We start from the raw sequence: 12,387 nt of genomic DNA on the forward strand, positions 1-12,387 counted from the left end.
CTCCATCCTATTAACCATGAGGTCATGAGCTAAGCTGAAATGAAGAGTACGATGCTTGACCAAATGAAGTCACCCAGGGGCCCTCTGACTTGTTCCTAATAAGGATTTTGGTCATGGCTATGTGTTCACCTTTTGGTTTTAATGTTAAGATTTATTTACGGGGTGCCTGGGTGGCTTAGTCGGTTAAGCGTCCGACTTTCGCTTGGGTCATGATCTCGCGGTTCGTGGGTTCGGGCCCCGCGTCGGGCTCTGTGCTGACTGCCAGCTCAGAGCCTGGAGCCTGTTTCAGTCTGTGACTCCCTCTCTCTCTGACCCTCCCCTGCTCACGCTGTCTCTCTCTCTCCTAGAAATAAATAAAAAACATTAAAAAAAAAAAAGTGAGAATGTTTTCAAAAAAAAAAAAAAAGATTTATTTAGTCCCTTTATCATTTCTTAAATAATTCTAATCAAGTTGCCTCAGTATTGTATTACATTAAGAGAGAGAAAGAAGGAGAAAAGTTGAAGGCATATACATTGAAAATGATATGTGTAGATGTCTTTTTTGATGTGTCCTGGGTATTTAGAATCCTTCTTTACACCACCTCATTTTCATGTGATCTAATATTAACAACCACACAAAATGTTAAGATCACTATTTCACTTTTAAATATTTATGTGCATTCTTTTTTGTAATTCAGAAGCAGTTTTCTAATACGTTGGGATGTATGCATATAGGTTTATGTTTTTATGTATAATCGGCTATCTGAGTTAATTGAGTTACTCAAGATAAGAGTTTTAATTGTCATTAAAGTCAGTTTTATGGTCGCATTAAAAATAATACTTTTTAAAAAATCTATAGATTAAATTTGAAGTCCTACATAGTCACTTCATAGGGATTAACCGCTAATTAGGAGATTCTGAAATAAGTAACCATTTCACAACTTTCTTTAAAGCTTTTTTTATGCTTGCCTATTTTTGAGAGAGAGAGAGACAGGGCATGAGTGGGGGAGGGGCAGAGAGAGAGGGAGACACAGAAACTGAAGAAAGCTCCAGGCCCTGAGCTGTCAGCCCAGAGTCCAATGCAGGGCTCAAATCCTTGAACAGCAAGATCATGACTTTAAGCTGAAGTTGGATATTCAGTTTATCCAACTGTGGAACCGACTGAGCCACACAGGCACCCCCATTTCACAACTTTTACTTCTAAAAGGAAAACCATGTAAAACAACTCCATGTTGATTCATCATTATGATCTCCACAGAGAAAATAATCTAAAGATAATGAGTAATATAAATAAAACAATAGGCAGAAAAATAAGTACCAACATTTAGCTGATAGGTAAAAACAAAACAAATATAATAAGTGTATCAAAAAAGGAGAAATCACAGATCTAAAACTTAATCAACATTATTTTTTTTGGTCTATTTTTGAGAAGGAGAGTGCAAGTAGGGGAGGGACAGAGAGAGAGGGGAACTCTGAGAGAGAGGATTTGAAGTGCAAATCCAACTCACTAACTCCAAAATTGTGACCTGAACCAAAGTAGGATGCTCAACTAACTGAGCCACTTGGGTGAACTAATTAATTGACGTTTTTAAAGAAAAGCAGAAGCTTAAACAGCACAACAGAAGATTTATCAAATACTCTTCAAAAATTATTGATTTTAAATAGGTTAAATATTCATTTACTCTAAGATAACTCTTGGGATTATAGAAACTCAAATTGTATACTGTCTATGAATATGTTTCATAAAACTTGGCTTAGTTTAATTTAAAACATTTAGTACTTTATTTTAGAAGTATGCTATTAAGTAATCAATTGTGTAGGAAGTTTAATAGAATTGAACAGAAAAGCATTGAAATAACATTGTGTTCTGAGGAAAATTACATTTTGCAACTGCTAAAATGAAATACTCAAACTTGAGTGGTTCACCATTTTAGTGAACGAAAGCACCATACTCAGAGAAACATTCTAAAACCACTTAATTATTTATACTAGCTACCACACAGTTCAAACCTGTATCAGTAATTTATCACCTACAAGATGAGTATTAATTTGTCCTCTGAATCTAAATTGCCTTAGAAGTATTCCAATAAATGTATAGATTTATTGGAATCTTACAGTTTCTCTCATGAGATTTAAAAAAATGTATTATTTTATCTTTTTAGGTTGTTTTGTGTATATATTTCTGATAATGACAATAATAATGATATAACTTCCAACACACGATATCCAATTTTCCAAGTGGTACCTGAACAATGAGGTTGTGATCCACTCCAATGGCCGTTTAACTGGCAAGTCCTTGATGACTGGCCTAGAAGGGTACGCTTTCCTGTGCAGGAATAGTGAACAGTGGACCCAAAGGTATACTTCTCACCAGACAGGACCGCATTAGGAGGAACGCCAGGGTGTCCACAGTCAATCACTACAATACATAATTATTGAATATAAAATTTTTTTATATCTCCTATCGAACAACCTGCACCACTCTTTACAAATCAGAAATTATCTGCTCATATATTCCTAACCTCCAAAAGTCAAACATCCATGTGAAAGCTGACTTTTAAAAAATAAAATGAAAGTTGCAGTTATACAAGCAATCTTGTTAACCCGCTCACCAGTGTTTTGCAGGAACACTCTAAGTATACATAAATGAATGAGTTTAACTCCGTTATGTGCGGGGGTGGTGAGTGTGTTTATATGCATATGTACATGGGTTTGAAGCATATATGTGCCTAGACAAAGATATGCAAGTTAGAGAGAGAAGTAACGTGGAATAGCTAAATAAAGACCTGCAATACTATATAGGATTCAAAATGAGCCCATGCAGAAATCAAAAGGGAACAATTTTGAAGGTAAAAGAGAGCGAATTCATTTGAAAATGGATCTGTGACACATAATCTAATACATGGTCTAGAATAATTCCATTCCTGGCCAGTAATGAATAAATCATGCTGTACAAAGAAAATACTCCACAGCTTGTTAACTAAAACACTGCTAAAGCATAGTGGAATGAGATATCCGTGCAATGTAGAATTTTCTTTATAACCTAGAGGTAGCTTGTGAACTGTGTACTCCCTTTTAGTTGTAACTTGGAAAAATATTCAATGCAATATGACTCCAGAATCTTTAATAGCACATAAAGGGATATAAACTTACTACTAAACCCTGAGTACTTTGCACATTACCAAAGATACTATAGGAGATTAAAAAGGGCAAAAAAGTGTATGAGAGCTAAGAAAATCTGAAGAAATTTGTTTATATGTCTGATGAAAGAGTTTTAACTTTAATGCTATCGCCATACAAAGTAAACTAAGTGAATCAATCTATTAAACTAAACTGTCTATATAAAGAAGTGACATACATTTAAACAAAAGGTCAACGACTAATTTATTTGCATGAAGACTGAAATGTAAAGGGCACTTCATAAAGTTTTGTTTCCTCATCAGTGCATGAAGTCACAAAATTTTCAAAAAGTCCCACCCTGTAAATATAAAGCGTCTTTATCTAAAACATTATCATAAAATAATTCTATAATTTAGATATTTCATATAACCAAAAATCACTTGCACAATGATTTTTGACTTACTACTTCTTCAGTCTATAAAGTTCTCTTTCTTTTCATGATTCATCAACTCTTTGAGACATAGCTATAGTTGAGACTTAATAACTAAATATTTTAAATTCATGTTCATTTCTCTGTTCTCACATAATTATTTATGTTAAATTATTCCCTCCCTACATATGTTGATTCTACGCATATCTGCTATAATTTATGTTATTTATATTTGCAACTCCAACACAATATATAACACAGTGTATTCCAATAGATGTTCACTGGCTTGAAAGATGATGTATGTTCACATTTACTGTATTTATATGTGTATGTGTCTGTAATATGATAAATGTTTAAATCAGTAAGTTTTAAGTAACACATTTGTCTAAATCCTCAAGTATTCTAAGGCCTGGTAAATTTTACATTAAGACCAATATAGTTTTAAATGAAATTTAAAATATTATTACAAAAGAAAATCAAAATATAATTGCCTTTTATGGGATGGTAATATCATAGAGTATAAAAGATGTTGCTTTTCATATTCTATCTGCTTTATCAAAGTTTAAAATCAAAGAATCCCATGCATATTACTAAAAAAATGGTATTTCAGCATTCACCTGGCAGACTATAGGGAAGCATAGTTTCAAAACATAAAATTTAAATAAAAAATGAAAATAAATAATTAAAAACAAAATCCTTCTGATCTATAGCTCTAAATACTTTTTAAGACACTAAACATCCATTTTGCTTCCATGGCATTTTCTCAAGGAATAATTCACATTATCTACTTACTGATACATTCTGGTAAAGGTTTGTCCCACTGTCCGTTTGGCTGACATATTAAAACTGAAGATCCAAATAAGAAATATCCAGGGTTGCAGTCATAGAATACCACAGTGCCATAGGTGAAATTTCCATGCTCTATTTTACTTTCTCTTTTGGAATTGCCTGGAATTCCAGGGTCAGAGCAGTTCACCACTAAACAAATGGCAAATTTTGAAAGTTGTGTTTGGAATGATATACATAGAGCTACATAGATTTCTATTCGAAATGACATTTCAAAGGTAAATTTAACCAAACCAAAGATTCTAGGACTAAAATTAATATATGGGCTATGTAGACAATGAAGTGAAATCATGTGGTTGAATTCATAGGAAAAGGAAAACGTTTTTGAAAAAGTTTTGAACAACAGTACCTCCATACATATTCTGTTGAGTATAGACTTAAATAATACAAGTTATAGTTAAACCATACAAAATGTAGAAAAATTATAACTTGATTGTATATGAAGTATATCATACTTCTTAGCAGACACCAAAACATTCTCTTTAATCTATTTATATAGAGAAAACCATAAATAACCCCCCCAGTGTAGGTATCATGGTAATACAGGACTCAACAGTCTCCAAAAATATGAAAAAAAAAATGCAAACGTAAGTTACCTTATTTATAAAGGAAACAACAAGTAAAAGTGATCTTAATGACTTTTTGGATGCAGCCATAAAATGGATACAAGATAATAAAGCTAAGCAGTTAAAATAAAACCTGTGAATTTTAAGTTTTAACAATATAAGGTAAAAATTAAGGAGAAAAGGAAAGCATAGCTAAATGAGAGGATATCAATATTAACTTTTTGTTTTGTTAGCTGAAAACTATCTACTCATCTGCCCAAGCTATTTCAAATGCTGTCATGAATATTTACCCAGACATATTCTTACCATGCTCGAAGCTGGAATACTGTTAGACTTACCTTTGCACACTGGAGGGGGATGGCTCCACTGTCTGTTGGCCTGGCACTGTGCCTTTGTTGGCCCTTGCATTACATACCCGATATTGCAAGAGAACGTCACCACATCATTAAAGTTGAATCCATTGCCACTTGTTCTTCCATAAATTGGACTACCAGGGTGACCGCAGCTAACAGCTAACGGCGATGGGTGGGGGAGAAGAGAATAACAAGGCAGAATATTTGGTTATCAATTATCACATGACAATTGTAGCTAATCATTTCAAACAACATAGAAAGAAGACCATTTTTATGTGAAAATATATTTAAAGTACTTTTACCTTTCCAAGTGAGCAATTTAGAATGCCAAAATAGTCTGTCTAATATAATAGAAATATTATATTAGTAAACAGACGAACATTTATAATTGTATTCATTTTATGCTGGTGATACAGAGATGCTTAAAGTTTCATGGTACCTTTTCATGATCTCTCTCCCTTTCTCTGTCTCTCTTTCTCTCTCTCTTTAGGGACAAATACTGAAATTCAAAGAAATCTGGAATGACTAAGTTCATGTCACTAGTTAGTAGCAGAAAGGAATGAAATTGAACCTATTTTTCTTTTCTAGTTCAGTTTAATAACTAAAGGTATACAAGCAGTTTTATGTATTTGATTTTGAAATATTTTAATATTATTTATATGGTTCATTTTTATGGATACTAGACAAGCAAAGTGTACTTCAAGAATTAACGTGACTGTACCATGTAAACAATAAAAATAATGCATAATGCTGTAGTAAAATTCTCCTTACTATTTTGAGATACTAAGATTAATATTCTCTAAACCAATCTTAATGGTTTACTTTCTTCACAACTGATATTTGATAAGTTTGCACAATTTCAATGGGAAATAATGTATCAGTTAGGTAAAATATTTAAAGATTTTTAGGATTACAGTTCTGTTCTGATTTTATGAAGTGAATAAATACTCTATTTATTTTCCCAAATACTCTATTTCTGTGAACTGTTTTATTGCATCATCTCCCTCTATTATCAGAGCAAATCCAGTAATAGTGCTTCATAATTGGGCACAGTGAAAAACCATAGTCACTTTTAGTACTTTTGAAATGACCCAAGAGCAATTATTTTTCAGTTGTATTGTTAATGTCAACCTGCTCATTTGGAAATTTAACTGCATCTTATTCTTGTTAAAATTATCAATAAGAAACCAGTTTTACCCCAAAGGCCAATTTTCTTTTATAGTCTCAATTATTCAACAAGAAAAACAGTGGTATTAGTTGGCGATGGCTGAATATAAATGAAAGGGAAAAAATTCTAGGACAGACCCAGGCATAATATGCTGTCTTTAAATCATCAGTTAGTTTGTGTGCATGTGTGCATGCACAGGCATACACACATGCGCGCCTGCACACACACATACACACACACACACATGCCCCTTAGAAAAGTAGTATTAATTGTTAACTCTATGCTCTATTATTCTATTAAATTTCAACCCCTGGAAGTATTTTCCATGAAACAAGAGCTTCAATAAATATGTGCTGACTGTGTAAAAATTTGACAATGAAATTTATAAATATGGATGTAATTAGTCACAGAATAAGTGAAATATTTCTTATGAATCCAGGCTAAAAGTCCCATGTGTTATGTATCTGAAGCCTCCAAAATTGTTATAGTATGATGATACGATATCACAGTTACAACATATTTACAGTGTTTATTCTCATTTTTAGCACCAGTTTAATAAAATGTCAGTAATTGGAGATGGAAATAATTAGAAAAAAGAAAAAAAATAGGAAATACATTGATAATTGTCTTCCAGGTCCAAAATAGGATAGATTGTGATGTGAAATGTTGTGTAATGCTGGTGATTCAGTGGAGTAAGAAAAGTAAAAGGATCATCAGTATCCAACTATATTCTTACAGTACTTCTTTGATACTATAATAGTCATAACAAATGAACACTGTGTAAATCTATGCCATAAACATAGAAATCACAAAGCACAGCAGCTGTACTTAAAAAATAGTAATAAGAAGGTTTTATTTTATAATCCACTTTATTTTTCATGTGTAAATTCATATCTAAATTAACTTAAAGATCAGATAGATATTTGTTGAACCACTCAGAGATATTGAAACAATTCCCAAATTACAGTATTACACAATTTTGTATGAATTTTAAAATAGTGAAAAGAGTGCTTTAAAACAAACTTAAATAAATTTTAAATATTTCATATAAAATTTTAGGAAAAACATTATAATTACATTAAATGTACATATCTAATATTGATGCATTCAAGCATATTATTGGGAGTGCCTGGGGGCTCAGTTGATTGGGCACCCAACTTCAGCTCAGGTCACAAACTCAGAGTTTGTGAGTTCAAGTCCTGCCTCAGGCCTGTGCTAACAGCTCGTAAACTGGAGCCTGCTTGGGATTCTGTGTGTCCCTCTCTATCTACCACTCTCCCACTTGTGCTCTGTTTCTTTGTATCTCAATAATAAAAAACATTTTAAAAAATTTAAAAAAAGAATATGATGGATTTTGAAACTAAAAGGGCCAATAATTATATTTTAAACCATTCTCTTCATATATAAGGGAATTAAGTCCTAGAGAAATTAAATGACTTGCATTAGGAATTGTAGTTAGTAATGGAACTGGAATGAGAACAATAGTTTTTCATGTCATGTGCGATGAGTTTCCCCCTCCTAATTATACTCCATCAGGATCTGATTTTGATGTGACAACTATAACATCATAATGATTAGACAAAAACTTATCCAAAGTGTATTCCAGTATAAAACGTTTCATAATACTACATCTGACAATATTGATGCTATTGCATTTAGTCTCAAGAAATTAAATTTTTATAAGTAAAACTTTGTCAAGAATACACCTTCTATACAGGAAGATGCATTTATAATATTATATATTTATGTTAAATACTAGAATAGCTGAATTTAATCTCTTATCTTTATGATAAAACATAAACAATAACAGACATTCTTTTATTATCTTCTGCTTTCATGGTTTTATGGATGGTTTTATGAGTTTGTGTGTGAATGTGTGTGTATATGTGCATCTTACCTAAGAAAAATATATTGGTAATTATATGAGACCAGAGGCTTCTAATTACTTCTGTCATGCTTACTTACGCACACAGGATGGGAGCTGACCAGACCAATTGTGATCCTGTTGACATATCCTCACTGAAGAACCAATCAATCGAAAACCAGGATTACATTGATAAACCACTGTGTCTCTGTATCCATAATTTTCTCCAATGACTTGACCATTCACAATGAGCTCTGGAATTCCACAGTGACCCGCTGAAATGGGTCAGAAAGTAATATTATTTATATTGTGATCTAAGTTTGAGATATTTATATACATACATAATATTACTACACTCTTAAAGTTTATTTACAAGCATGGTACAAATAATGCAAACATGATCATATGATATAAAGATAAATATAAGATGCTCTTAGCAAATTATCAAATCTTTGGGAATTAAAAGAAAACACATTTCTCAGTAACACTTGGGTCTAAAAGAAGTTAGAATATATTTCAATATATAAAAATAAAAATAAAACATCAAATTTTGAGGAATACAGATAAATCAGCAGTGCTTGGTGAAAAAATTTATAGTGTTAAATGTGGTTATTAAAAAGGAAAAAAGATATATAATCAATGAGTTAAGATTCCACCTTAAGAAGAGGAAAATAAAGAAGAGAAAATAAAACCAAAGTTGATGAAAGGATGTTAGAGATAGTTACAGAAATTGATAAAATAGAAAATAGAAAACAATAGAGAACAGTACATAAGCTAAAAAATCTTTTCTTAAAAAGAGCAAGAAAACTGCTCAGCTCCTAGCTAATTCTATCTAGCACACAAAAACAGAGAGAACAAGATTACAGATAACATAAATAAATGAAGTGATACCACTACAAGCTTACAGAGATTAAAAGGATAAGGTAAAATGAAGAACAGTTTTATGCCAATACATTTAATAGTTCAGAAAGGCAAATACTTTGAAAATTAAATACCAAAACTAAAGCAAGATGAAATAGAAAATATGAATTGCCTTTCATCTATTAAAGTACTTGGATTATTTTTTAATCTTTTTTTTAAAGTTTTATTTACTTAGAGAGAGAGGCAGAGAGAGAGAGAAAGAGGGAGAGAGAGAAAGAACCTCAAACAGGCTTCAAACTGCCAGCCCAGACCCTGATGCAGGGCTTGAACTCATGAACCTTGAGATCATGACCTGACACAACTGACTGAGCCACCCAGGCACCCTTAAAATACTTGATTTCTTAAAAAGACTCCTTCCCTTAAAACCACTCAGGCTCAAATGTTTTTACTGTTTCAACCAAACATTTAAGTTAAAAAAAAATACTCACACTCTTAAAAGACAGAAAAGAAAGGATCACTTTGTAATCAGCCCCAATAGTAAACCTGAAGACACATAAAAAATCAACGTCCTTCATCAAAAAGGATGTAAAACTCCTTAAAATTTCTGAAAACTAATCTAGAAACATACATAAAATCAACCATTGTAATTTGACAGAGTAAAAGAGATATTGACATATTGACAGAATGAAGGAGGAAAAAGTAAATAATTATCTCAATAGATGAAGAAAAAGAATTTGGAAAAATTTAGCACTCATCTGTGATGAAGACTAACAATAAATTTAGAATATAAGGGGACTTTTCAACTTGATAAAGACATCTCCAACATTATGATTTATAAGGGGAAATATATATTTGATCTTGGTCCCTGTTTCTGGCTCAGAGCTCCTAACACCCTTGGATTTCCTACATGATAAGAATCAAAAAAAGTGTCTTTTGTTTGTTAATGAGGTGGCTTTGGGTCACCCTAGTATGGGGACTGGTTACCAGTGGAGCCAATCATCTGGTTGGAAGGTTGGAACTTTCAATTCCACCCTTGTAAGCTCTGGGGAGGAGAGAAGGAATAGAAGTTGAATTAGTTGCCAATGGCCAATGATTTAATCAAGTGTGCCCATGTAATGAAGCCTCCATATAAAGCCAAGGCACAGGGTTCAGGGAGCTTGTGAGTTGATGAACACAAGGAGATTCAGGAGAGTGGGGCCCTCAGAAAGCATGGATCCTCCACATCCTTCCCTCATCCCTCGCCCTAGGCATCTCCTCCATATGGCTGTTTCTGAGTTAATAAACCAGTATCTAGTAAGTAAAATATTTATTTGGAGAGAGAGAGAGAGAAAGAGAGAAAGAAAGAGTGAGCACGAGTGGGGGAGGGACAGAGAGAGAGAGACTATCCCAAGCAGAGTCTGCACTATATGTGTGGAGCCCAATGTGGGGCTCAAACTCATGAACCATGAGATTATGACCTGAGCGGAACCAAGAGTAGGATGCTCATGGGGCGCCTTGGTGGCTCAGTCAGGTAAGCGTCAGACTTTGGCTCAGGTCATGATCTGAGGGTTGGAGTGCATGTCAGGCTCTGTGCTGACAGCTAGCTCAGAGACTGGAGCCTGCTCCAGATTCTGTATCTCCCTCTTTCTCTGACCCTCCTTTGCTCACACTGTCCCTNAATTAAAAATGAACAACTTCGCTTATAATATTAGAAACACGCTAAACATTCTCAGGAATAAATTTAGCAATAAAGCTACATGATCTCTATGCTAAAAATACAAAATATTGTTACTGCAAAAAAACCCTGAAAACCTTAATAAATGAATAAATATACTAAATATGTCATGTTTATTAATTGGAAGACTGAACACTATCAGATGCCAATTCTTCTCAAATGATCTATGGATTCGATATAATCTTGATAATAATGCTACTAGAAGATTTTAAAAATAAAAGTTGATAAGCTAATTCTAAAACTTGTATGAGATTGGAAACGATAGAGTATCCAAAGTTACTTAAAAATTAATAACACATTGGAGGATATAAATATAAAATTTCAAGGTTTATTATAAAATATTTTCAACAAAAAGTATCAGATACCTTCTAGAAAAAAAAGCCTAACCTCAATTTTACTTTGTTATACATACAAGAACGAATTAAAAATAAATCATAGATACAAAATACCAAAAACTATAAAACTTCTAGAAGAAAATATGAAAGAAAATCTTCATGTCTTATGACTGAGCAAAGGTTTCCTAAACAAGACACAGAAAGCAATAACCAGCAAAGACAGACTTTAACAAAATCTAAACTTTCTGCTCACAAAAAGGAAAAATAAGCAAGTGATGGGTTGCGAGAAAATATTTATAAAATACATAATAATGTAGACCTTGCAACCAGAAAGCTCAAGAAACTGTACTATATCAGTAATCATCAAGACAACACAAATTAAAATGTTATAATATGGACCCAATGACATGGATAAAATTAAAAGATTAGTCGCTCTACCACATGCCAGAAAAAATGTGAGGCAGGAAGTCTTCCTGGAATTCTACTCACAAATCTCTGAGAAATGAATACATATGCCCACAAAAAGACTTTTAGATGAATATTCATTGCAACTTTTGTTTAATAATGGCCCCCAAATCAGACAAGGGTCAGGTGTCTACCATTAAGAGATTGACCAACACATGACATATTCATATCCTGGAATTCTGCTCAACAATGAAAAAAGTAGTGATACATATAACAACATGGATCAAAGATAATGAAAGAAGTCTTACACAAACAGCACATAATGTAGAATTCCGTCTGTGTGGATTTCTAAAACAGGGAGAACTAACATATGGTGAAAAAACAATTATTGTCTCAGGGTTGGGGGAGCGGCAGATTGACTGTATAGGACCATGAGAAACTTTTCCTAGGTAACAGTAATATTCTATAATGACAGAGTGGTTTAAGTTAGATAGTTATACACATTTGACAAAACTCATGTAATCGCATGTTTATGAGATGTATATTCCATTGCATACACATTTTTCTGTGGTAAAAAATAATCAAGAAAAGTAAGCAAGTATTAAAACCTAGGTAATCATATGCATGGTAAAATGTTTAACAAAAAAAGTACACTGAATTCTGCAAGTTACTTTGAAATGCATTAAAAAAAATGAATTGATGGATTGATAGAGCCTTAGAAGGATAGATATGTGATAAGCAAATAT

At 32.8% G+C, this 12,387-nt stretch overlaps 1 protein-coding gene across 3 annotated transcripts in view; it reads right to left on the reverse strand.

Moving 5' to 3' along the window:
- CSMD3 (CUB and Sushi multiple domains 3) overlaps nucleotides 1-12,387 on the reverse strand; it is a 1,194,711-nt gene that overhangs the window by 63,532 nt on the left and 1,118,792 nt on the right. For all 3 annotated transcript variants that reach the window (XM_077772930.1, XM_077772929.1, XM_077772928.1), the window contains 4 exons: nucleotides 8,428-8,601; nucleotides 5,280-5,453; nucleotides 4,322-4,507; nucleotides 2,225-2,398 (listed from right to left, as the gene is read on the reverse strand). In XM_077772930.1, the coding sequence (XP_077629056.1) occupies nucleotides 2,225-2,398; nucleotides 4,322-4,507; nucleotides 5,280-5,453; nucleotides 8,428-8,601 (708 nt within the window). The remainder of the gene's footprint in view (nucleotides 1-2,224; nucleotides 2,399-4,321; nucleotides 4,508-5,279; nucleotides 5,454-8,427; nucleotides 8,602-12,387) is intronic.

The sequence above is a fragment of the Crocuta crocuta genome, unplaced genomic scaffold (assembly GCF_008692635.1).
Source record: "Crocuta crocuta isolate KB4526 unplaced genomic scaffold, BGI_CrCroc_1.0 scaffold479, whole genome shotgun sequence".
Taxonomy (NCBI): Eukaryota; Metazoa; Chordata; class Mammalia; order Carnivora; family Hyaenidae; genus Crocuta; species Crocuta crocuta.